The sequence below is a fragment of the Somniosus microcephalus genome, unplaced genomic scaffold, assembly GCF_052327205.1.
Source record: "Somniosus microcephalus isolate GS21.2 unplaced genomic scaffold, FLI_Smic_1.0 unresolved_chr7, whole genome shotgun sequence".
In the NCBI taxonomy this organism is placed as follows: domain Eukaryota; kingdom Metazoa; phylum Chordata; class Chondrichthyes; order Squaliformes; family Somniosidae; genus Somniosus; species Somniosus microcephalus.
The window spans coordinates 45,856,055-45,882,976 of NW_028225185.1; the positions used below are offsets into that span (position 1 = coordinate 45,856,055).

Below are 26,922 nucleotides of genomic sequence, written 5' to 3' on the forward strand. Positions count from 1 at the left end.
ATGAAAACGATTTCTGCAAGACAGGTGGAATCGCAATCCAGCGATGCTGTCGAAATAACTGTAACAGGTAAAGACAAAGAAAGAAAGAGTGGCATTTCTACAGTGCCTCCCCGACCTCAGCACTTCCCAAATCACTTTACAGTCAATGACTTACTTTTGAAAAGCAGCATCTGCTTTAATGTACAAAATGTGGCAGCCAAGTTGCGCACAGCAAGATCCCACCAACAGACATGAATTAACGACCAGATGATCTCTTTTTTAATATTGGTTCTGGGATAAGTATTGACCAGGACAACCGGTGTGAACTCCCCATGACCTACTTAGCATATTGCTAGGAAATATTCTCTGTCCCCGTGAGATGGCAGCAGGGGCCTCGGTTTAATGTTTCATAAAGACGGCACCTCCAACAGTGCAGCATTCCCTCAGTACCACCCCTCCGACAGTGTGGCGCTCCCACAGTATTGCCCCTCCGAAAGTGTGGCGCTCCCTCTGTACAGCCCCTGCGACAGTGCATCACTCCCTCAGTACCCCCCCCCGAAAGTGCGGTGCATCCTCAGTACTGCCTTGCCGATAGTATGGCATTCCCTCAGTACTGCCACTCCGACAGTGCGGAGCTCCCTCAGTACTGCCCCTCTGACAGTGCAGCGCTCCCTCAGTACTGCCCCTCCCACAGTGCAGCGCTCCCTCAGTACTGCCCCTCCAACAGTGCAGCGCTCCCTCAGTACTGCCTCTCCAACAGTGCGGCGCTCCCTCAGTGCTGCACCTCCGACAGTGCGGTGCTCCCTCAGTACCACCTCTCCGACAGTGCGGCGCTCCCTCAGTATCAGCCCTCTGAAAGTGCGGCGCTCCCTCAGTACTGCGTCTCTGACAGTTCGGCATTCCCTCAGTACTGCCCATCTGACAGTGCGGTGCTCCCTCTGTACTGCCCCTCTGACAGTGTGGCGCTCCCTCAGTACTGCCCCTCCGACAGTGCTGTGCTCCCTCAGTACTGCCCCTACGACAGTGTGGCGCTCCCTCAGTACAGTTGCCCTGACAATGCGGCACTCCCTCAATACTGCACCTCCGATATTACGACGCTCCCTCAGTACTGCACCTCCAACAGTGCAGCACGCCCTCAGTACTGCCCCTCCAATAGTTCAGCGCTCCCTCAGTATGGCATCTCCAACAGTGCGGCACTCCCTCAGTACTGCCCCTCCGACAGTGTGGCGCTCCCTCAGTACAGTTGCTCTGACAATGCGGCACTCCCTCAATACTGCACCTCTGATATTACGACGCTCCCTCAGTACTGCACCTCCAACAGTGTGGCGCTCCCTCAGTACTGCCCCTCCAACAGTGCAGTGCACCCTCAGTACTGTTGCTCTGACAATGCGGTACTCCCTCAATACTGCACCTCCGATATTATGACGCTCCCTCAGTACTACACCACCAACAGTGCGGCGCTCCCTCAGTACTGCCCCTCCAACAGTGTGGCGTTCCCTCAGTACCACCCCTCCAACAGTGCGATGCTCCCTCAGTTCTGCCCCACTGACAGTGCCGCAACCTCTCAGCACTGTTGCTCCCACAGTGCGGTACTCCCTCAGTACTGCCCATCCGACAGTGCAGCGCTCCATCAGTACCGCCCCTCCAACAGTGCGGTGCTCCCTCGGTACTGCCCCTCCGACTTTGCAGCACTCCCTCTGTACCACCCCACCTCGTCAGTGCAGCGCTCCCTCAGTGCTGCCCTTCCAACAGTGCAGCAGTCCCTCATTACTGGCCCTCTGACAGTGCGGCGCTCCCTCAGTACTGCCCCTCTGACACTGCAGCACTCCCTTTTAATGCCCCTCTGACAGTGTGGCGCTCCTTCAGTTCTGCCCCACTGACAGTGCCGCACCCCCTCAGCACTGTTGCTCCAACAGTGCAGCTCTCCCTAGGTGCTGCCCCCCACCCAGCAGTGCAGAACTCCCTCAGTACTGCACCTCTGACAGTGCGGCACTCCCTCAGTACTGCCCCCCTAAGGCAGTGCATCGCTCCCTCATTACTGCACTTCCGACAGTGCGGCACTCCCTCAGTACTTCCCCTGCAGCAGTGCAGTGCTCCCGCAGTACTGCCCCTCCGACAGTGCAGCGCTCCCTCAGTACTGTCCCTCCGACAGTACTTTGCAAGGGATATACAAGAATGGATTAGGAAAATACAGGGAGGCTTTTGGCAGGTACAAAGGACTAAAAACAGTGGAAGCTCTGGAGGAGTATAGAAAGTGCAGGGGGGTACTTAAAAAAGAAGTTAGGACAGCGAAGAGGGGGCATGAAAAACACTGGCGGGCAAACTAAAAGAAAATCCCAAATTGTTTTATAAGTATATCAAGGGCAAGAGGGTAACCAGGGAAAGAGTAGGGGCCATTAGGGACCAACGTGGCAATCAGTGTGTACAGCCAGAAGATGTGGGTGAGGGTTTAAATGAATATTTTGCAGCTGTGTTCGCTATGGAGAAGGAGGATGTAGGCATAGAAATCAGGCAGGGGGATTGTGATATACTTGAAAAAATTAGCATTGAGAGGGAGGAGGTCCTAGCGGTTTTAGCGGGTATAAAAGTGGATAAATCCCCAGGCCCAGACGAGATGTATCCCAGGGTGCTTTGTGAGGCAATGGAGGAGATTGCAGGGGCTCTGACACAAATTTTCAGAACCTCTCTGGCCACAGTGGAGGTGCCAGAGGCCTGGAGGACAGCTAACTTAGTACCATTATTCAAGAAGGGTAGTAGGGATAAACCAGGGAATTACAGGCCAGTGAGCCTAACATCAGTGGTAGGGAAATTATTGGAAAAATTTCTGAGGGACAGAATTAGTCTCCACTTGGAGAGGCAAGGATTAATCAAGAGTAGTCAGCATGGCTTTGTCAGGGGGAGATCATATCTAATCAATTTGATTGAATTTTTCGAGTGGGTGGCTAGGTGTGTGGCTGAGGGTAGTGCAGTTAATGTAGTCTACATGAACTTCAGTAAAGCATTTGACAAAGCCGCACAGGTAAGAGCCCATGGGATCCAGGGCAATTTGGCACATTGGATCCAAAATTGGCTTAGTGGCAGTAGGCAGAGGGTGTTGGTCGAAGGTTGTTTTTGTGACTGGAAGCCTGTGTCCAGTGGTGTACCACAGGAATTGGTGCTGGGTCCTTTGTTGTTTGTAGTGTACATTAATGATTTAGATATGAATGTGGGAGGTATGATCAGTAAGTTCGCAGATGACACAAAAATTGGTGTAGTGGTAAATAGCGAGGAAGGAAGCCTCAGACTACAGGATGATATAGACGGGTTGGTCAGATACAAAAATAATAAATTGCAGGACAATGGAGTATTACAGTTTAAACTATTTTAATGAATCATCATGTCTGAACTGACTCACAACAGTACAGCACCGTGTGGACAAGATGGAGTCAGGGCCCCTGGGTCTCCTAAACAATAGCAGTCCTTACAGATGCCAGCAGGCCAATTACAACTCAGCATGTGATCACATGTGAATATAATAAGTATTCCTTAGAGATGCCTGCGGGCCAATGATAAATCAACATGCAAATGTTACACTAGGAATGCCAGAGGATCACAGGGACCTTGGTGTGCATGTTAATAGATCCCTGAAGGCAGCAGGACAGGTAGATAAGGTGGTTAAGAAGTCATATGGGATCATTGCTTTCATTAGCTGAGGCATAGAATATAAAAGCAGGGAGGTTATGATGGAGCTGTAAAAATGCTAGTTAGGCCACAGCTGGAATACTGTGTGCAGTTCTGGTCGCCACACTATAGGAGGGATGTGATTGCATTGGACAGGATGCAGAGGAGATTCACCAGGATGTTACCTGGGCTGGAGAGCTTCAGCTATGAAGAGAGACTGGACAGGCTGGGATTGTTTTCCTTAAAGCAGAGAAGGCTGAGGGGGGACCTGATTGAGGTGTAAAAAATTATGAGGGGCATAGAAAGGGTAGATAGAAAGGAACTTATCCCCTTAGTTGCGGGGTCAATAACCGGGGGGCATAGATTCAAGGTAAGGGGCAGGAGGTTTAGAGGGGATTTGAGGAAAAGCTTTTTCACCCAGAGGGTGTTTGGAATCTGGAACTCACTGCCTGAAAGGATAGTAGAGGCAGGAAACCTCACAACATTCAAGAAGCATTTAGATGAGCACTTGAAACGCCATAGCATACAAGGCTACGGACCAAGTGCTGGAAAATGGGATTAGAATAGATAGGGATTGATGGCCGGCATGGACACGATGGGCCAAAGGGCCTCTTTCTGTGCTGTATAACTCTATGACTCTATGACAGTGCAACACCCCCTCAGTAATGCCGCTCTGACAGTGCACTGCCCCTCCGAAAATGATGCACTCCCTCAGTGAAGCCCCTCCGACAGTGCAGCACTCCCTCAGTACTGTCCCTCCGACAGTGTAACGCTCCCTCAGTACTGTTCCTCCAACTCTGTGGCACTCACTCAGTGCTGCCACTCCGTCAGTGCAGCGCTCTCTCAGTACTGCCCCTCCAACTGTGTGGCGCTCACTCAGTGCTGCCACTCCATCAGTGCAGTGCTCCCTCAGTACCACCCCTCCAACAGTTTGGCCCTCCCTCAGCACTGCCCCTCCGACAGTGCGGTGCTCCCTCAGTACCGCCCCTCCGACAGTGCGGCGCTCCCTCAGTACTGCCCCTCTGACAGTGCAGTGCTCCCTCAGTACTTCCCCTCCAACAGTGCGGTATTCCCTCAGCACTGCCGCTCCGACAGTGCTGCACTCCCTCAGTACCGCCCCTCAGACAGTGTGTCGCTCCCTCAGTACTGCCCCTCTGACAGTGCGGCTCTCCCTCAGTACCGCCCCTCCGACAGTGCGGTGCTCCCTCAGTACTGCCCCTCCGACAGTACAATGCTCCCTCAGTAATGACTCTCTGACAGTGCAGTGCTTCCTCCGTACTGCCCCTCCAACATTGCAGTACTCCTTAACTACTGCCCCTCTGTGTGCGGCGCTCCCTTGGTATGCCCCTCTGACAGTGACACACTCCCTCAGTACTGCCCCTCTGGCCGGCGGCGCTCCCTTGGTACTGTCCCCCTGACAGTGCAACACTCCCTCAATACTGCCCCTCCGACAGTGCAGCCCTCCCTCAGTACTGCCTCTCTGAAAGTGCAGCTCTCCCTCAGCACTGCCCCTCCAACTGTGCGGCATTCCCTCAATACTGCCCCTCTGAAATGTGGCACTCCCTCACTCCTGTACTCAAGTGTCAGTCTAAATCTAGGGCGCACATCTTTGGAGTGGGACTGGAACCCACGACCTTCTGACTGAGAGGCGTGTGTGCTGCCACTAAGACACGGGTGACAGCTAATGACGTGTGCCTGTCACTTCCAAAAAGTTTACAAGTATTTATTTAAATGAATGAATCGTAAAAAGCCATGAGACTCTGGATACGAATTGCATAAAGTGACAACTTCATTACGGAATCAAGAGTCGAAATCAAAACGATTTCACTAATAGAACGTGGAAGGGGCAGACAGTCACTGGAATGAAGTTCAATGCAACCGAATATTGTGCAGCACGTTTAACAGGCTGCCGTGGGAGAGAAATTTCTACCTCACTCTTACTGCTTGTGTTCAATGGGTGCGTACATCGATATTACGCCATTTGCACCATCGCAATGTTAAAATTATGCCCAAAGTGTTTCTCTTGAAAATATTTCTGCTGTGACACAGGTGTTAAGTTTCAATGTTACGCTGCTTGTTCTTGACTTACCAACCTTCCATTGTACATAAACATCTATAGATCCATTCCAGATTGATCTTTCCATTTATTTTACCACAGATCCGCTAACCCCGCCAGAGATATCTCTCGATCAACCGACTGGTGTGTATTTAGATGGAGAGACAGTAACCATGACTTGCACCATGACCCGAGAATATGTCGGTAAGACCTTCTACTTTTACCGAGATAGACGACCACTGCCCTTCAGTCAAATGTTCACCAAGGACAACACTGGAACATTCATGGTTACCGAAGCAAGCCAAGGAGGGCAGTACCAGTGTCAATATGGAGCTAGCATCAACAGGAGGTGGTTCATGTCCCAGCCCAGCGAGGCTGTGACAGTCACCATAGCGGGTGAGTGAAGGGAAGCAGGGGTTGGTAACACGTCTTTTCCATTGTCTTGCTATTTTCGAAAATTCATCAGTGTTTGAATGTCGCAGTGTTTACTATTTGCGGAGAGGGTTTTTGAGCTCAGCTCTTGCCAGGGGCTCTGTAATGATGGTCCCGGTTTGATTGGGAGGATGGGTACAGTATGCGAGCAGCCAGAAGCAAAGGTGATCTCAAGACCCCACCGATTTTAACGGCCAGGCCTCATTTTCATAAACCTCGTAGAAGCCTAGCACCCCAAACTCCACTGTTTTGCTGCATATTTTCATCCGTAGCTTGTCTATCAGTATTCAGTCTGGACGACGTTCAGGCTTGGGCTGATAAGTGGCAGGTTACATTCGTGCCACAGAAGTGCCAGGCAATGACGACCTCCAACAAGCGAGAGTCTAACCACCTTCCCTTGACATTCAACAGCATTACCATCGCCGAATCCCCCACCATCAACATCCTGGGGTCACCATTGACCAGAAACTTAACTGGACCAGCCACATAAATACTATGACTACAAGAGCAGGTCAGAGGCTGGGTATTCTGTGGCGAGTGTCTCATCTCCTGACTCCCCAAAGCCTTTCCACCATGTACAAGGCACAAGTCAGGAGTGTGATGGAATACTCTCCACTTGCCTGGACGAGTGCAGCTCCAACAACACTCAAGAAGCTCAACACCATCCAGGACAAAGCAGCCCGCTTGATTGGCACCCCGTCCACCACCTTAAACATTCACTCCCTCCACCACCAGTGCACCATGGCTGCAGTGTGTATCATCTACAAGATGCACTGCAGCAACTCGCCAAGGCTGCTTCGGCAGCACCTGAATGTTACCCAGTTCTTGTTGCGGCATGTGGGCATGGACTGCTTCATTATCTGGGGAGTTGTGAGTGGCACTGAACACTGTGCAGTCATAAAGAAACATCCCCACTTCTGAACTTTTGATGGAGGGAAGGTCATTGATAAAGCAGCTGAAGATGGTATTATATTTTGTTTCTTTAAATTAAATCCATATTGAATTTCAATCGATAGACACTGTGTGTTTCTTTCGAATTACAGGTCTACCCAAACCAATTATATCAACCGATTCCTTCCTTGCCGTGAAAGGGGGAACAGTCACCTTTAACTGTACAAGCCCCCGGGAGTTTCCTGGCCTCACATTTTACTTACACAGACACGGAGAAGCGAATTACTTGGATATCCAGGCTGCTGCTGCAGAGAACAATTCTATCACCTTCACCATCACCAACGTAGGTCACGCCAATGGAGGAAATTACACCTGTCTGTATAAAGCAGATGGGAGGATAAGGCAGCTAACGTCGGTTCAGAGTGACCCTGTGCATTTAACTGTCGAAGGTGAGTGAAAGTCACACAGTGAATGTGACTATGTTTACATATCATTTTCTTCTTCTCTCCTACTTTCTTCTTAGGCAGTCCCTCGGAACCGAGGTAGACTTGCTTCCACACTAACGATGAGTTCTCAGGTGACTGATGAGTCCAATGCAGGACCGACAGTCTCTGTCACAGGTGGGGCAGACGGTGGTTGAAGGGGCGGGTGGCTGGGGTGATTGGGTTGATGTGCACTCCTTGCGCTGTTCGTGCTTGCCTTCTGCTTGCTCCCGGTGAAGAGACTCGAGGTGTTCGTTCCCTTCCCGGATGCTTCGCCTCCACTTTGACGGTCTTGCATCAGGGATTCCTAGGTGTCGGTGGGGATGTTGCACTTTTTAAAGGAGGCTTTGAGGGTGTCCTTGAAGCGTTTGCTCTGCCCACCTGGGGCTCTCTTGTCATGTTGGAGCTCTGAGTAGAGCGTTTGTTTTGGGAGTCTCGTTTCAGGCATGTGGATGATGTGACCCGTCCATCGGAGCTGATTGAGTGTGGTCAAAGCTTCGATGCTGGGGATGTTGGCCTGAGCGAGAACACTGACGTTGGTGCCCCTATCCTGCCAATGGATTTGCAGGATCTTGTGGAGGCAGCGTTGGTGGTACCTCTCCAGCGCTTTGAGGTGCCTGTTGTACATGGTCCATGTCTCTGAGGCATACGAGCTTGGTGCTGGGTTTGAGGTCCTGGTCTTCAAACACTCTCTTCCGACGGCGACTGAAGGCTGCACTGGCACACTGAAGGCGGTGTTGGACTTTGTCATCGACGTCTGCCCTTGTTGACAGTAGGGTCCCGAGTTATGGAAAGTGGTCCACGTTGTCCAAGGCCTCGTCATGGCTTTTGATAATCGGAGAGAAATACTGTGTGGTGGGGGCAGGTTAGTAGAGGACCTTTTTCTTATCGATGTTTAGTGTAAGGCCCATGCACTCGTATGCTTCGGTGAAGTTGTTGACGATGGTTTGGAGTTCGACCTCAGAGTGTGCACAGATGCAAGTGCCGTCTGCATACTCTAATTCGATGACAGAGGATGGGACGAGCTTGGATCTGGATGGGAGGCGACAGGGGTTGAACAGTTTCCCGTTTGTTCTGTAGATTAGCTCCACTCCAGCAGGGAGCATACTGAGGGTGTGATGGAGCATTGCAGCCAAGAAGATCGAGAAGAGCGTTGTTGTGATGGCACAGCCTTGCTTGACCCCGGTCCATACGTGAATTGGGTCTGTGGTGGATCCATTGGTCAGGATCACGGCTTGCATGTCATCGGGCTATAATTTCAGGAACACAGCAACAGGTGTAGGCCAATGAGCTCCGTGATTCTATTCCGCTATTCAATGAGATCATGGCTAGTTTTACACACAAAACAGCCCATTGGGTCTATTAGGTCTATGCCTGTGTTGATGCACCACACGCGCCTTGTCACCCTATCATTATGTTCCTTTCTCAATGTAAGATTTGGATGACAGGTCACACACAGATTATTCAAAGGGTCTGAGGAGTTGTAAGGCGCTTTATTAAGGAGCGGCAGTTTAAGTTAAGTAAACACGCAATCAAGATAGACAGACGGCCATGACAAACAGCTGGTGTCAGTCCCGATCGGACAGATGGCTGGCGAGCATGAACTGCTCTTCCCTTTCCTTCACCATCTGTGCTGAAAGCTCTTTAGATATCTCTCCTACTCTCGTTTTAGGGTTGGGCCGAGAGTAGATGATCAAAGATACAGTCAACGACCTTTCCAGCACACAAACAGCAGAGAGCGAGTCTAAACAAGGTCACCGCCATGGTGCACAACGTCCTACCATCCTCAGGGAACCAAAAATATCAGCAAATTCTAAGCGTCTATCCAGTTAGTCCAAAACCAGTCAGAAGAGACTTTTTTGTCTCAAGTTAGTTCTTCCAATTCACGATTTCTTACAACCCTCATGTAATTATCTAAATTCCCCCTGAATGCTTTTTGCCTCAACTACTAATTCTCAACATTGTATGAGTAAATCTATTGCTCCTGAATTTCCTTATTGTATTCATTAGTGGCTTAGTTGTATATCTATAGCCCGTTCTTCGGACTCTCCATAAGTGGAAACATCTTCTCTACACGGTCCCAATTTAACCCTTCATAATGATAAAGACGTTAAGCAGCTCACCTCTCAGTCTTCTGGTTTTTTTTATCAGAGAAAGGGGCTATCTGTACTGATAGATGTATCCTCTCAGTTTTGGCATGATCCTTGTAAAATAAAATCCTTTTTGCACTTTCTCCAGTGCTTCTGCAGCCTCTTGCAGAATGGAGACCAGAACTGTGCATAATATTCTCAGTGCAGTCTAGCCAAGGTTCTATATAAGGTTAACATAACGTCTCTGCTTATGACTTCTATGGCTGCAGAAATGAACGCCGTTCACCCGACCCCAATAAAAGGTGCTCCTTTTTAACTTTTATTTTGCACGCGGTGTTGCATTTGACGTTTAAAAGTGGCGTGGGAAAGATACCCAGAGGCATTTTAGAAACCTAGAAAAACATAGAAAAATAGGAGCAGGAGTAGGCCATTCGGCCCTTCGAGCCTGCTCTGCCATTCAATATGATCATGGCTGGTCCTCTATCTCAATACCATAATCCCGCTCTCTCCCCATACCCCTTGATGCCTTTTATGTCTGGAATAGAAACATAAAAGAGGGCAGTCAAGAGTCAACCACACTGCTGTTGGTCTGGAATCACATACAGGCCAGACTGGGTAACGACGGCAGATTTCCTCCCCTAAATGTCATTAGTGAACCAGATGGGTTTAACATCTCTGGCAGTTTCACCATTACTAATACCAAATTTAAAAAACCATTTGAAGTATAAAACTGAATTAAAATTCCGCAGCCGCCATGGTGGGATTTGAAATCATGCCTCCAGATCATTACTCCCGGCCTCTGGATAACTCGCCCAGTAACATTGCAACTATGCAACCTAATTTTAACGCTTATTTAATTAATTGTTCGCTATTTTTCGTGATACTGACGAACGTTTTTGTGACTGGAAGGCTATTTCCAGTGGGGCTCCGCAGGGCTCAGTACTAGGTCCCTTGCTTTTTGTGGTATATATCAACGATCTTGACTTGAATATAGGGGCTATGATTAAGAAGTTTGCAGATGATACTAAAATCGGCTGTGTAGTTATACTGAAGAAGGAAGCTGTAGACTGCAGGAAGATATCAATAAATTGGTCAGGTGGGCAGAACAGTGGCAAATGGAATTCAATCCGGAGAAGTGTGAGGTCATGCATTTGGGGATGGCTAACAAGGAAAGGGAATACACATTAAATGTGTAGTGTAGAGGAACAAAGGGACATTGGAGTGCATGTCCACAGATCCATGAAGGTAGCAGGGCAAGTAGTTAAGGTGATTAAGAAGGCATACGGAATGATTCCTTTTATTAGCCGTGGAATATAATACAACAGCAGGGGGGTTATGCTTCAACTGTATAAAACAGCAGTTAGGCCTCAGCTAGAGCACTGTGTACAGTTCTGGACACACATTACAGGAAAGATGTGATTGCACTAGAGAGGGTACAGAGGAGATTTGCAAGGATGTTGCCAGGAGTAGAGAATCTTAGCTATGAGGAAAGACTGGATAGGCTGAGTCTGTTTTCCTTGGAACAGAGGAGGCTGAGGGGAGACCTTATTGAGGTGTGTAAAATTATGAGGGGCATAGATAAAGTGGATAGAAAGGACGAATTTCCCTCAGCAGAGGGGTCAAAACCAGCGGGCACAGGTTTAATGTAATTGGGGGAAAGTTTAGAGGGGATTTGAGGGGAAATTTCTTCACCCAGAGGGTGATGGGGATCTGGAACTCACTGCCTGAAAGGGTGGTAGAGGCAGGAACCCTAACCACATTTAAAAAGTACTTGGATGTGCACTTGGGATGCTCTAACCTGCAGGGCTACGGACCAAGAGCTGGGAAGTGGGATTAGGCTGGATAGCTCTTTGTTGGCCAGCGCGGACATGATGGGCCGAAATGGCCTCCTCCCGTGCTGTAACTTTCTATGATTCTATGATCTATGGTTCTATGAACTAAAGGACAAAGCGCTGAATGGTTGCATCTCCCCAATTCCCATGAAAGATTTAATTCATGCGGTTTGCCCTGTAGTTTCTCGCTGATCCCCTAATAGTTCAGGGTTTCCCGTAGAGAAGCTGAGCAAAAATTATATCACCTGCACGGCAAGATCTTTAACAATAGCTAATGGAACTTAGCATGCAAAACACACAAACTGTGAGGGTGCCAGTCAGTTCCTTCAGAAACTTCTAGATGGCACCTTCACTTGTTTGTTTCTTTGTTAATTGTTTCTAGTCTCCTGTGTTAATTCTTAATTGACTGTTATTGGGCTAATGAGTTTCACCTGTGATTTGTAGTATATAAGTTCTGTGGTTTCTTCTCTCTGTGCTCAGTCCTAACAAGGGAGTTAGTCCTGACAAGGTTCTCTGTCTTGACTAGGTGCTCTGTCTTGACTAGCCTTTGCTCTGTGGCAGCTTGCCTTGACAAGCTGGTTGCCATGGTTGTTCCTTGTATTTAAGTCTGTGGTTCTTCCTTTTGATCTCGGTCTTGACAAGTTGCTCAGTCTTGATAAGGTGCTCAGTTTGGACAAGCATGTTGCCCTGTGGTAGCTTGTCTTGAGCTCTGTATTGATAAGCCGATTACCCTTGTGGTGGCTTGTCTGGAGTCTTATCTCAGCAAGCCGATTACCCCTGTGGTAGCTTGTCTCGAGCTCAGTCTGGACAAGTGGGTTGCCTCATGGAAGCTTGCCCTGAGTTCCTATCTTGACTAGCCGTTTGATAGCTTGTCTTGAGCTCTGTATTGATAAGCCGATTACCCCTGTGGTAGCTTGTCTTGAGTCTTATCTCAGCAAGCCGGTTGCCTAGGTGGCAGCTTGTCTCGAGCTCAGTCAGGACAAGTGGGTTTCCTCATGGAAGCTTGTCCTGAGTTCCTGTCTTGTCTAGCTGTTTAGTAGCTTGTCTTGCTCTCTTATGTTTATTAGTGTTTTCCTTGTGTGAATCTAGTTATGTGTAAAGTTCAAATAAAGTACTGTTACTTAAGACTGTATACCTGCTTCTAGCCTCGTCTCTGCACTTGGGTCCAGAACCTACCTCGCTAGGACAGCACGGCCCCGTGTTTACACGGCCCCGTGGCTCCCACCCCGTGACACAAACATAGCAATCAGATGCTGTAAACATAGACGGCGCCATTCAGCGTCTGTGGAGCGAGCTAATGAGTTCTGAGGAGCGTCTACACCAGAAATATTACCTCATCCATTCTGACCGCACATGCACAGATATGACCCAGTGATTATTCCAGAGTTTAGCGAATTACACTGATTAATGTTCACTGTCGGTGTAATAATTTTGGCACTAGATGGGAGGAATTGAACATTCACCTGGCCCCAGGTACACAGTTACTCTAGAATGAAAGAATCAATCAATAAATCAGACATTTCATTAATCGACCAATGATAATTGAGCTTCGTGTTGTGTCACATAGGAAGAGGAGGAGGCCATTCGGCCCCCTAGAGTCTGTCACAGTTAGAAAAGGAGGAGGCCATTCAGCTCCCTCTCGAGTCTGTTACATTAGGAACAGGAGGAGGCCATTCAGCCCCCTTGAGCCTGTTACATTAGGGACAGGAGGAGGCCATTCTGCCCCCCTCGAGCCTGTTACATTAGGAACAGGAGGAGGCCATTCAGCCCCCTCGAGCCTGTTACATTAGGAACAGCAGCAGGCCATTCAGCCCCTCGAGCATGTTACATTAGGAACAGCAGCAGGCCATTCAGCTCCCTCTAGCCTGTTACATTAGGAACAGGAGGAGGCCATTCAGCCCCCGTGAGTCTGTTACATTAAGAACAGGAGATGGCCATTAAGGCCCTCAAGCCTGTTCTGCCATTCAATGAGATTATGGCTGATCTGCGACCTAACTCCATATACCCACCTTTGGCCCATATTCCTTAATACTTTTGGTTAACAAAAATCTCTCAGTCTCCGATTTAAAATTAACAATTGACCTAGCATCAATTGCAGTTTGCAGAAGAGAGATCCAAACTTCTACCTCCTTCGTGTGTAGAAGTGTTTCCTAATTTCACCCCTGAAAAGTTTGGCTCTGATTTTTAGACTATGCCCCATAGTCCTGGACTCCCCAACCAGCGGAAATAATTTATCTCTCTCTACCCTATCTTTTCCCATTAATATCCTGAAAACCTCGATCAGATCATCCCTTCACCTTCTAAATTATAGGGAATGCAGCACTAATTTTCACGTTTTCCAGGGGGGTTTGTGCCATTTAAAATAAAATGGAGAGACAGTTCTCGCGTTTTATGGCCCGTCCAATATTCAGTCGCATTGACTTCAACAGAACTGGATATCGGGTGTGTGATATAACTGGCAGCAGAAGTAGTTTTGCGACCCCAGTCTTGCAATTTTGCCCACTGTGAGTGTTGGAAGCGCTGCGTTATCACAAACTTATTTAAAAACTGTTGGTTAACTTGATTGCGTTGTGTTCCTTTATCTCATTTAGCTGAATCCGCTGGGATGGAGGCTGGTGTTGGCTCTACTGTGATTGCAATGCTCATCCTGGCTCTCTTGGGCCTGTGTTTCTGGAAAAGAGGTGGGTTAAGGAATACGTAGGATCCGTTCATGACAAAGACATGGACTAAGCTAACTGTCGTCATTCTTCCCCACGACTAACCATCTCTCCCAACCATCTACTACTGGACCACTAACCTCAAATAGTAAATCATAGAATCATAGAAATTTACAGCACAGGAGGCCATTCGGCCCATCCTGTCTGCTCCCGCCGACAAAGAGCTATCCAGCCTTTTCCCACTTTCCAGTACTTGGTCCGTCACTCTGTAGGTTACGGCACTTCAAGTGCATATTCAAGTCCTTTTTGAATGCAATGAGGGTTTCTGCCTCGACCACCCTTTCAGGCAGTGAGTTCCAGACCCCCACCACCCTCTGGGCTGAAAAAAATTCTCCTCAAATCCCCTCTAAACCTCCGACCAATTATTTTTAAATCTACGCCCCCTGGTTATTGACCCTTCTGCTAAGGGAAATAGGTCCTTCCTATCCACTCTATCTAGGCCCCCTCATTATTGTATACACCTCAGTTAAATCTCCCCTCAGCCTCCCCTGTTCCAAAGAAAACAACCCCAGCTGATCCAATCTTTCCTCATCGCTAAAATTCCTCAGCCCAGGCAATATGCTCGTAAATCTCCTCTGTACCCTCTCTAGAGCAATCACATCCTTCCTGTAATGTGGTGGCCAGAACTGCACGTAGTATTCTAGCTGTGGCCTAACTAGTGTTTTATACAGTTCACACATAACCTCCCTGCTCTTGTATTCTGTGCCTCGGCTAATAAAGGCAAGTATCCCATAATGCTTCTTAACTGCCTTATGTAAGGAGGCCATGGACTGAGAGGTGAAATAGCGAAGGGCAAATTTGGAAATGGCCTAAAGTCTGCTAGACCGGACACTCAACCTGCCCATCCCGTGCAGAACCGCAATCAATAAAACAAGCAGAATGTTTACGGATACTGCTCTAAACAGTCGAATACAAGTCAGAGAACGTTCTGATCAAACTGTAAAGGGCTCTGCTCAGGCCTCACACAGAACATTCCCGCTGGGGGCTAATCTTGCCAATGTACTTCCCAACCCACTCAAATCTCCCACCCGTGACCCGTGAACTCTACCAGGGATAACACATGGCAGCTGTTGATGATTCTGCCATTCCCATTTACAACTCATCTAGAATCATCCTTTGTTCTTTAACTTGGCCCATTACCATCTCCTTTTGCCTTGCACCATCATCCCTTTTGTCTTTTAATCTCTCCTGCCTTCCATCCTATCACAGACCTTAACTTTTGTTACTTCCTCCCCTTTCCCTGCTTAAAAATCTGTTACATCTCCAACTTTTTTCCAGTTCTGATGAAGGATCACCGACCTGAAAGATTAACTCTGTTGCTCTCTCTACGGATGCTGCCTGACCTGCTGAGTATTTCCAGCATTTACTGTTTTTAACACTACCAGGGGATCAACAATCACTGCCCATGAACCTGAGGTGTTTCAAAACTATGCCATCCATGTCATAACTCACACCAAGTCCCGTTCACCCACCTCCCTTGCGCTCGCTGACCTACATTGGTTCCTAGTTAAACAAGGCCTCGATTTTAAAATTCTCATCCTTGTTTTCAAATCCCTCCAGGGCCTCGCCTCTCCCTATCTCTGTAACCTCCTCCAACCCTACAAACCCTCGAGATATCTGTAACCTCCTCCAGCCCCTACAACCCTCCCTATCTCTGTAACCTCCTCCAGCCCTACAAACCCCCGAGATATTTGTAACCTCCTCCAGCCCTACAACCCTCCCTATCTCTGTAACCTCCTCCAGCCCCTACAACCCTCCCTATCTCTGTAACCTCCTCCAGCCCTACAAACCCCCGAGATATCTGTAACCTCCTCCAACCCTACAACACTCCCTGTCTCTGTAACCTCCTCCAGCCCCTACAACCCTCCCTATCTCTGTAACCTCCTCCAACCCTACAAACCCTCGAGATATCTGTAACCTTCTCCAGACCCTACAACCCTCCCTATCTCTGTATCCTCCTCCAGCCCTACAACCCTCCCTATCTCTGTAACCTCCTGCAGCCCCTACAATCCTCCCTATCACTGTAACCTCCTCCAACACTACAAAACCTCGAGATATCTGTAACCTCATCCAGCCCCTACAACCCGCCCTATCTCTGTAACCTCCTCCAGCCCAACAAACCCCCGAGATATCTGTAACCTCCTCCAGCCCTACAATCCTCCCTGTCTCTGTAACCTCCTCCAGCCCCTACAACCCTCCCTATCTCTGTAACCTCCTCCAGCCCCTACAACACTCGCTATCTCTGTAACCTCCTCCAGCCCCAACAACCCTCCCTATCTCTGTAATCTCCTCCAGCCCTAAAAAACCCCGAGATATCTGTAACCTCCTCCAGCCCTACAACCCTCCCTATGTCTGTAACCTCCTCCAGCCCCTAAATCACTCCCTATCTCTGTAACCTCCTCCAGCCCCTACAACCCTCCCTATCTCTGTAAACTCCTCCTGCCCCCTACAAACCTCCATATCTCTATAACCTCCTCCAGCCCCTACAACCCTCCCTATCTCTGTAACCTCCTCCAGCCCCTACAGCCCTCCCTATCTCTGTAACCTCCTCCTGCCCCTACAACCCTCCCTATCTCTGTAACCTCCTCCAACCCCTACAACCCTCCCTATATCTGTAACCTCATCCAGCCCCTACAACCCTCCCTATCTCTGCAACCTCCTCCAGCCCCTACAACCCTCCCTATCTCTGTAACCTCCTCCAACCCCACAAACCCCCGAGATATGTGAGCTCCTCCAATTCTGGCCTCTTGCGCATCTCTGATTTCCATCGCTCCACCAATGGCGGCCGTGCCTTCATCTGCTGGGCCCTGAGCTCTGGAATTCCCTCCCTAAACCTCTCTGCCTCTCTCCTCCTTGAAGACGCTCCTTAAAACCTACATCTGACCGAGCCCTGCCCTAACATCCCCTTATAAGGCTCGGTGTCCAACTGTGTTTTGGATAACGCTCCTGTGAAGCGCCTTCGGACGTTTTACTACATTAAAGGTGCTGTATAAATGTAAGTTGTTGTTGTTGTAGCCAAACCCTACAGTTCTCTCCAGAATGTCCATTGACTTGTATACAAGGATCTTGCCACCATGACCTAATTGTGGATGAATGAATCAATATCATGGCCTTGATGATAACATCGTTACCTTATCACCAAATCGGTTTGTGGCTTCCCTCTGTACTCCACTGGAACCTTCTCCTCCCTTGAGAACCTCAACTTATTCCACCCTCTCGCCTCTCCCATAACATTCCTATTCCTATCATAATATGATATAATTCTTCATTAAAATGGAGAGTGAAGTAGTTGAGTCAGAGACTAGCGTCCTGAATTTAAATAAAGGAAACTACGATGGTCTGAGGTGCGAGTTGGGTAGGAATAATTGGGGAATGTCGCTCAAAGGGTTGACGGTGGATAGGCAATGGCAAACATTCAAAGATCGCATGGATCAACTACAGAATTTGTTCATCCCAGTTTGGCATAACAATAAAACAAAAAAGGTGACTCAACCGTGGCTAACAAGGGAAATTAGGGATAGCATAAGATCCAAGGAGAGGACATATAAATTGGCCAGATGAAGCAGTAAACCTGAGGATTGGGAGCAGTTTAGGATTCAACAAAGGAGGACAAAGGGATTAATTAAGAGGGGGAAAATAGAGCATGAGAGTAAGCTTGCAGGGAACATAAAAACTGACTGTAAAAGCTTTTATAGATATGTGAAGAGAAAAAGATTGATGAAGTCAAGCATAGGTCCCTTGCAGTCAGAATCAGGGGAATTTATAATGGGGAACAAAGAAATGGCAGACCAACTAAATTCATACTTTGGTACTGTCTTCACAAAGGAGGACAGAAATAACCTCCCAGAGATGTTGGGGAACATAGGCCTCGAATTTCGGTTGTGGGTCCGCCAGGGCTTTAGCGCCCGAAATTTTGTGCCGGCGTTAATGCCGCTGCGCCCGACGAAAATTCGGTTGCCCCGGGCCCAGACGGCGGCGGGCGCTAATGGAGGATTTTTGCACCTCACTATGGGCGTTCAGTGCAGTTTTGAGGCGCTAATCCCCCGCTGCGGCACCCGAGGCGGTGCGGCAGGCTGGGGAACTGCAGGCCTCCTCCTTCTGTTAAGGAGGAGCTGCCTGCAGCCGACCGCTGGCCGGTCGATTCGCCCGACAAATGAGCCCGGCACCTCGGGGAAGAGCCGGGCTCACGGGCCACACACATCAGTGCCACAGGGGGGTGGTGGAGGAGTCCGGGGAGGGAGGTGCGGGCAGGCGGCCGCCGGGAAAGCGGCCGGCCGCTGCTCCACCTTTATGCGCCGGCGCAAAGGTGTGTAACATCCCTTTCAACAATCGTTGGTTGCGGCTGCCACGGGCGAGGCGGCCACAAATGAATTTGGGCTTGGGGCCGGGTTACCACAGCAACCGGGACGCTGCGCACACCGATGACGTCATCGGTGCCGGCGCAGCGCTACCGGCTAACGCCGATGGTAGGGCCCAATGCAATTTCGTTACCAGCTATAATTCCGGCGCAAGACCCTCTAATGCCTCTAATTGGGCGCTAACCCCACCGAATTTCTAGGCCATAGGGTCTAATGAGAGGGAGAAACGGATAGAAATCAGTATTTGTAGGGAAATGGTGTTAAGGAAATTGACGGGATTGAAGGCCGATAAATCCCCAGGGCCTGATAATCTACATCCTGGTGTACTTAAGGAAGTGGCCCTCGAAATATTGAATGCATTGCTGATCATCTTCCAAAATTCGGTAGACTCTGGAACAGTACCCATGGATTGGCGGGTAGATAATGTTACCACACTATTCAAAAAAGGTGGTAGAGAGAAAACAGGGAATTACAGACCGGTAAGCCTGACATTGGTAGTGGGGAAAATGCTAGAGTCCATTATAAAAGATGTAATAGCAGAGCACTTGGAAAACAGTGACCGGATCGGACAAAGTCAACATAGATTGACAAAAGGTAAATCGTGCTTGACTAAACTCCTGGAATTTTTTGAGGATGTAACTGGTAAAATAGATAAGGGAGAACCAGTGGATGTGGTGTATTTGGACTTTCAAAAGGCTTTCAATAAGGTCCCGCGTAAGAGATTAGTGTGTAAATTTAAGGCACATGGGATTGGAGGTAAGGTATTGACTTGGATAGAGAACTGGTTGGCAGACAGTAAGCAAAGAGTTGGATGAACGGCTCTTTTTCCGAGTGGCAGGCAGTGACTAGTGGGGTACCGCAGGGATTGGTCCTTGGACCCCAGCTATTCACAATATATATTAATGATCTGGACGAGGTAACTAGATGTAATATCTCCAAGTTTGCAGATGACACAAAGCTGGGTGGGCATGTGTGCTGTGAGGAGGATGCCGAGAAACTTCAGTATGATTTAGACAGGTTGGGTGATTGTGCAGAAGCATGGGAGATGCAAAATAACGTGGATAAATGTGAGGATATCCACTTTGGTGTCAAAAACAGGAAGGTAGATTATTATCTGAATGACAATAGATTGGGAGAAGGGGAAGTGCAACGAAACCTGGGCATCCTTGTGCACCAGTCGCTGAAGTTAAGCATGCAGGTGCAGCAGGCAGTTAAAAAGGCAAATGGTATTTTGGCCTTTGCAGCGAGAGGGTTTGAGTACAGGAACAAGGATGTCTTGCTGCAGTTGTACAGGGCCTTGGTGAGACCACATCTTGAGTATTGTGTGCAGTTTTGTTCGACTTATCTGAGGAAGCATGTTCTTGCCATGGAGGGAGTGCAGCGAAGATTCACCAGGCTGATACCTGGGATGGCAGGAATGACGTATGAGGAGAGAATGGGTCGATTGGGCTTATACTCGCTGGAGTTTAGAAGAATGAGTGGTGATCTCATTGAAACTTATAAAATTCTAACAGGACTAGACAGACTAGATGCAGGAAGGATGTTCACGTTGGTTGGGGAGTCCAGAACCAGGGGTCACAGTCTAAGGATCAGGGGTAAGCCATTTAGGACAGTGATGAGGAGGAATTTCTTCACCCAGAGAGTTGTGAACCTGTGGAATTCTCTACCACAAAAGCCAGTAGAGGCCAATTCATTAAATATATTCAAGAAGGAGTTAGATATATTTCTTAAGGCTAAAGGGATCAAGGGATATGGAGAGAAGGCAGGGACAGGGTACTGAATTTGGATGATCAGCCATGATCTCATTGAATGGCAGAGCAGCCTCGAGGGGCCGAATGGCCTACTACTGTTCCTATCTTCTATGTTACTATGTTTCTCCACCCTCTCCTCCCACAATATAAGAAGCTCATGGACTTCTTTGTCAGCTGCCATTGCCGCTTAAATCCCCTGCCCTTGCCCAAAAGGCAAGCTTCCTCCAAGTCTCCCGCTGCCCTAGCCTTGAACTCGCATCTTCATCTAGTTTCTCCCATTTCCCCTCATTCCATCTCTGCGTCCATCTTGTTCATGATAGCGATCCCCTGCTCTTTCCAAAGTATTCCCACTAAACTGCTGACCGACAAGCTTCACTTCCTGGGCTCTATGGCAGCTGATATTGTAAATGGGTCACTCTCCTCACTTACTGTCCCACTCCCTGTCAAATCTGCCGTCATCACCCACTTCTCAAAAAAGGCATCATCAACCCCTCTGTATTTGCAAACTACAGTCCTATTTCCAGCATCTCTTTGCTCTCCAATGTCGTTGAATGTGTTGTCGCCTTCCAAATCTATGCCCATCTTTCCTGCAACACCACGTTTGAATCTTTCCAATTAGCTTCCATCCCTGCCACAGAACTAAAATGACACTAATCAAATTCACAAAAGATGTGGACCAAATGTAATATATCCAAGTTTGCTGATGTTACAAAGCAGGGTGGGAATGTACGTTGTGAGGAGGATGCAAGGAGGCTTCAAGGGAATATAGACAGACTGTGAGTGGACAAGAACATGGCTAATGGAATATAATGTGGAGAAATGTGAAGTTATCCAATTTGGTAGGAAAAATAGAAAAGCAGGGTATTTTTTAAATGGTTAAAGATTGGGAAATGTTGGTGTTCAGAGGGACCTGGGTGTCCTTGTACACGAATCACTGAAAGTTAACATGCAGGTGCAGCAAGCAATTAGGAAAGGAAATGGTATGTTGGCCTTTATTACAAGAGGATTTGAGTATAAGAGTAAAGACGCCTTTCTGCAATTATATAGGGCCCTGGTGAGACCACACCTGGGGTATTGTGTACAGTTTTGGTCCCCTTACCTAAGGAAGGATATTCTTGCCATAGAGGGAGTGCAACGAAGGTTCACCAGACTGGGTCCTGGGATGGGGGGATTGTCCTATGAGGAGAGATTGTGTAGACTGTGCCTATATTCTCTAGAGTTCAGAAGAATGAGAGGTGATTTCATTGAAACATACAAAATTATTATAGCGCTTGACAGGCTAGATGCAGGGAGGATGTTTCCCCCGGGCTGGGGAATCTAGAACCAGGGCTCAGAATCTCAGACTAAGTGGTCGGCCATTCACGATTGAGATGAGGAGAAATTTCTTCACTCAGAGGGTTGTGAATCTTTGGAATTTTCTACCCCAGAGGGCAGTGGAGGCTCAGTTGTTGAGTATATATTCAAGGCAGAGATCGATAGATTTTTTGGAATATTAGGGGAATCAAGGGATATGGGGATAGTGCAGGAAAGTGGAGTTGAGGTAGAAGATCAGCCATGATCTTACTGAATGGTGGAGCAGGCTCGAAGGGCCGAATGGCCGACTCCTGCTCCTATTTCTTATGTTCTTATCTCCTATATGACTGTGACCCTGGTGCACTATCTATCCTCTTGCTCCTCGACCTGCCTGCAGCCTTTGACACCACAACTTCCTCCAATGCCTCTCGTCAGTTGTGCGGCCAACTCGGACCGTCATGGCCTCCCTCCACTCTTACCAATTCAGTCGTGACCAGAGAATCTCCTCTAATGAGATTTGCACCCTACTTGAATTTGGTCAATGCAGATTAAAATCTAGTGGCATGTAAACTCGGCGTCCTAACCGAACCTGTGCATTTGCCAATTGGCAGATTGGGTTAAAATTGTACCCAAAAGGTTTGTTCATAATACAGTTGGATGTTGTGATGGGGGAGTTATATTACTGTACGCTCATGTTTCAGTGGCCCAAAGACCTATTCTGCTCCTTGACGTTTCTGCAGTTCCTAGTTTGTAAACCAGTAATTAGCTCCAGATTTCTAAAACTTATTATTTCCTCACAGGGAGGTCGAGACGTGTCAGAGAAATTACGTGAGAGCATTAAGTGTTGATTTGTCTATTCATTCATCGTTTTACTAAATTGAAATAATAATCACACCCAACCAAATTAATATCCAGGCACACAAATTCGGCAAAAAGTTTGTCATCTGTGCACGTTGTGTTTTTTCAATTTTAGCATTACCCCCACTCGAATACTCACAAAGAGACACAAACACACACACACAAACACACACACTCTCATTCCTACACACAGAGACACAAACACACAATAACATGCACACACACGTAAACACTTAATTCACATATGCACACATGCACATAAACACTGACTCATGCACACAGAGACACACTCAGTGAAAAACACACACACAGACAAGGCCTCGCTCAAACACTCGTACACATAACACACCCACATACAGTCACGCAAACACATAGAAACACACACAAACTGAAACACGCAACAGCCAATTTGTGCACAACAAGCTCCTGTGAACAACAATGAGATAAGGAACGAGGAAGTCAGGTTTAGCAATAAATATTTGCCAGGGTCTCCTGGAAACTCTCCTGCACTTCTTTAAATAATACCTTGAGATCTTTTACCTCCATGTCGGAGAGCAGACGTCAGTTTAGCGCCATCTGAAAGGCAGCATCTCCAACACTCCCTCAGTGCTGTACTGAAGAGTCAGTCTAGATTATATAGGGCAGTTTTTGGACTGCAGCTGAAAACCAAAACTTTCTGATTTAGAACCAAAATTGATACCGACTTGGCCAAGGCGAACTCTTCCTCAGGGACAGCTGCATTGAGGGAATTCCAGTCCTCACGAGGATTCATTAATATCACAACTCCAGTGCACCTGATCAGATAAAAAATCCAATTGGCACTATTGAGAAAACAGCAGTGGTGTTGGCTCAGAGTCCTGGATAATATTTATCCCTCAACCAATATCACCAAAACAGGTTAACTGGACATTTAACACAGTACTGCCTTCAGAATCTTGCTGTGCTCAATTTCGCTGTGGCATTTCCTTATGTTACAACAATGACTCAGCCTCAAATGTACTTCCTTGGCTGTAAAGCGCTTCGAGACCGAAAGAGGTCGTGAAAGACACTATTTAAATATAAATTACTTGTTTCTTATTGAAGAATTTTAGAGAGGGAGAGTATGCACGTTTAAAATTCTTGTTATAGACTTAGAATTAAATGGCAATGTATTTGGCAATTTGTGAAACATGTTTGCTGATGACACCAAACTTGGGGGTGTGGCGAAAAGTGAGGATGATACCAATCGACTGCAACAGGACATAGAAAGGCTAGCAGAATGGGCAGACAAGTAACAGATGAAATTTAATACAGAGAAGTGTGAGGTGATGCATTTTGGCAGAAGGAACAGGGAGAGGCAATATACACTTCACGGCACAGTTTAAAAGAATGGACAGAGGGACCTGGGAGTTAATGTGCATAGGTCCCTGAAGGTGGCAGGACATATTGAGAGAGTGGTTAACAAGGCATATGGGATCTTGGGTTTCATAAATAGAGGTATTGAGTACAAAAGTAGAGAAGTTATGCTGAATCTTTTTAAAGCACTGATTAGGCCACAACTGGAGTATTGCATCCAGTTCTGGTCACCACACTTTGGGAAGGATGTGAAGGCCCTTGAGAGGGTGCCGAGGTGATTTACCAGAATGGTTTCGTGGATGGGGGATCTTAAATACAAGGACAGATTGAAGAAGCTGGATTTATTTTCATTAGAGCAAAGGAGGTTGAGGGGTGATTTGATGGAGGTGTACAAGATTATGACGGGTTTAGATAGGCTAGATGGGGAAAGGCTGTTCCCAATGGTTGATGGTACAAGGACTAGGGGACACAGATTTAAGGTTTTGGGCAAGAGATACAGGGGGGACGTGAGGAAAAACTTTTTTATGCAGCGAGTGGTGAGGACCTGGAACTCGCTGCCGATGGAAGTGGTGGAAGCGGAGACACTCAATGTTTTCAAGGGGAGACTGTATAGGCACTTGAGGGAAATAAACTTGCAGGGCTACGGGGATAGAGTGGGGGAATGGGACTGACTGGATTGCTCTACAGAGGGCCGGCACGGACTCGATGGGCCGAATGGCCTCCTTCTGTGCTGCTATGACTCTATGGCCTAGAAATTCAGTTGCGTTTGCGCCCACTTATTGGCTATAAAGTGGTTTGCGCCTGAAATTTTTTATCGCCCGAAATTCAGATGGACCCTAACATCGGCGTTAGCCGGTAGCACCGCGCCGGCACCGATGACATCATCGGTGTGCGCAGCGCCCCGGTTGCAATGCTATTCCGGCCCGATGGCCAAATTCAGTTGCGGCCGCCTCGCCCGTGGCAGCCGCAAACAGCGTTTGTGAAACGGGGTCTTGCAGCTCCGAAAGGCCGGCGCATAAAGGTGGAGCAGCGGCCGGCCGCTTTCCCGGCGGCCGCCTGCCCGCACCTCCCTCCCCGGACTCCTGCACCACCCCCCCGCGGCATTGATGTCTGAGTCCCGCGAGCCCGGCACTTCTCCGTGGTGCCGGGCTCATTTGCCGGGGGAATCCACCGGCGATCTCACGACTGCAGGCAGCTCCTCCTTAAGAGAAGGAGGAGGCCTGCAGTACCCCAGCCTGCCGCACCGCATCGGGTGCCGCAGCGGCAGCTGGACGCCTGAAAGTGACATTCATCGCCCCTAGCGAGGCGGCCAAACCCTACAATAGCGCCCGCCGCCGTCTTGGCCCGTCGCAACTGAATTTTAGGCGGGCGCTACGGGAATCCTGGCGAGCGCAAAATTTCGGGCGCAAAAGACCTGGCGGGGCCATACCGAATTTCTAGGCCTATGACTCTATGATTTATGTAGAGTTGCTGATAGAATTGCAGGTTTTTGCAGAAGTAAAATTAAGGTTCTATAATGCCACCACTAGTGTGAGGATGTAATTACAGCATGAGATATATCCATCAGCTGTTTATCATTATGAAGAATGAATCAAGGAAATCATAATGAAAAAGCATGACAAAATCATAACAACCAGAAGTATGTTTTATGAACAGGAAGTTTATGCAGGCATAAGATTTTTTATATATTACTAAATGAACTCGCATGTTATTGGACACGTGCATAGCCGAATTGCAATCTTCCAGTGAAATGCCAACAGTTGTAATCATGGATGAACACGCATTCAGAATCAAAAGTAGAAAGTGATCAGTTTACCAATCATTGTGAACGTATGCAAATCAAAACCTGGCACACTGACGCTGCATTTGTGATATTCCGAAAAAAAAACAAGCGATACAGTGCAAATCTATTCTCCATTTGCAGAGAAAGCTTCGAACCCCATCCATTTCCCTGAGAGAGAGAGAGAGGACATGGGCAGCGAAGCCTAGTATAGGAGGTATATTTGCGTCCTAGTGGAAAGCCAGAAACCCATTGATTGTCAAGTGCCAACTACCCATCCACCCACTCTTGGTACTGGAGATAATGTTCCATTCATATGATAATTTAATAAATCTTCCTCTGGTGGAGAGACTCGCCATAGGAATAAAATAGCAAAATGTTGTTTTGATGCAGTTAAAAATTCATGCATGCATTCTTTTCTGTTTATGTTTTATTTAGATGCTGTCCTTCACCTACAAACACAGTCCAGGAAAGATGGTGTCAGATCCGAGTAAAGCCCAAGTAAGTTACAAATGGCCCTTTTTTTCCTTTGATGTTGTCTTTTATGCCGTGAATGATATAAATGAAAGGGATGTGGGATTATAGTTATGTGGACAGACTAGAGAAGCTAGGGTTGTTTTCCTTGGGGCAGAGAAGAGTAAGAGGAGATTTGATAGAGGTGTTTAAAATCATGAAGGATTAAGATACATTAAATAATGAGAAACTGTTTCCAATGGCTGAAGGGTGGATAACGAGAGGGCTCAGATTTAAGGTGATTGGCAAAAAATGAGAGGCGCCATGAGGATTGATTTTATGCAACTAGTGGTTAGGATTTGGAATGCACTGCCTGATAGGGTGGTGGTTACAGATAAAATCGTAGCCTTCAAAAGGGAATTGGTAAATAGTTGAGAAAAAAATGCAGGGATATGGGGAAAGAGTGGGTGAGTGGGACTAACTACATTGCTCTTTGAAAGAGCCATCGCAGATTCAGTGGGCTGACTGGCCTCATTATTTGGTTTGTTATTCGCTCCTGGGCTGTGGGCATCGCTGGCAAGGCCAGCTATGATTAACCATCCCTAATTGCCTTTGAGAAGGTGCTGGTGAGCCGCCTTCCTGAACCGCTGCAGTCCGTGTGGTGAAGGTGCTCCCACAGTGCTGTTAGGGAGGGAGTTCCAGGATTTTGACCCAGCGACATTGAAGGACCGGCGATATACTTCTAAGTCAGGATGGTGTGTGACTTGGAGGGGAACTTGGAGGTGGTGGTGTTCCCATGCACCTGCTGCCCTTGTCGTTCAAGGTGGAAGAGGTCAAATGTTTGGGAGGTGCTGCCGAAGAAGCCTTGGCGAGTTGCTGCAGTGCATCTTGTAGGTGGTGCACACTGCAGCCACGGTACGCTGGTGGTGGTGGGAGTGAAGGTATAAGGTGGTGC

At 48.0% G+C, this 26,922-nt stretch overlaps 1 protein-coding gene across 1 annotated transcript; it reads left to right on the top strand.

Annotated features, from left to right (window-relative positions):
• Positions 1 to 26,008, top strand: LOC147086877 (immunoglobulin superfamily member 1-like). The gene is made up of 5 exons (XM_085978347.1): positions 1 to 67; positions 5,798 to 6,091; positions 7,171 to 7,467; positions 14,014 to 14,103; positions 25,953 to 26,008. Exons 1-5 carry the CDS (start codon positions 1 to 3, stop codon positions 26,006 to 26,008), a joined length of 804 nt encoding a protein of 267 aa, XP_085834473.1.
• The last annotated feature ends 914 nt before the right edge of the window (positions 26,009 to 26,922 follow it).

Excerpts from the sequence above, each read along its gene's own strand:
- LOC147086877 (XM_085978347.1), top strand. The coding sequence starts at position 1 with ATGAAAACGATTTCTGCAAGACAGGTGGAATCGCAATCCAGCGATGCT. Across the intron at positions 6,092-7,170 it reads TGTGACAGTCACCATAGCGG|GTCTACCCAAACCAATTATA; the intron begins GTGAGTGAAGGG and ends TTCGAATTACAG. Across the intron at positions 14,104-25,952 it reads CCTGTGTTTCTGGAAAAGAG|ATGCTGTCCTTCACCTACAA; the intron begins GTGGGTTAAGGA and ends TGTTTTATTTAG.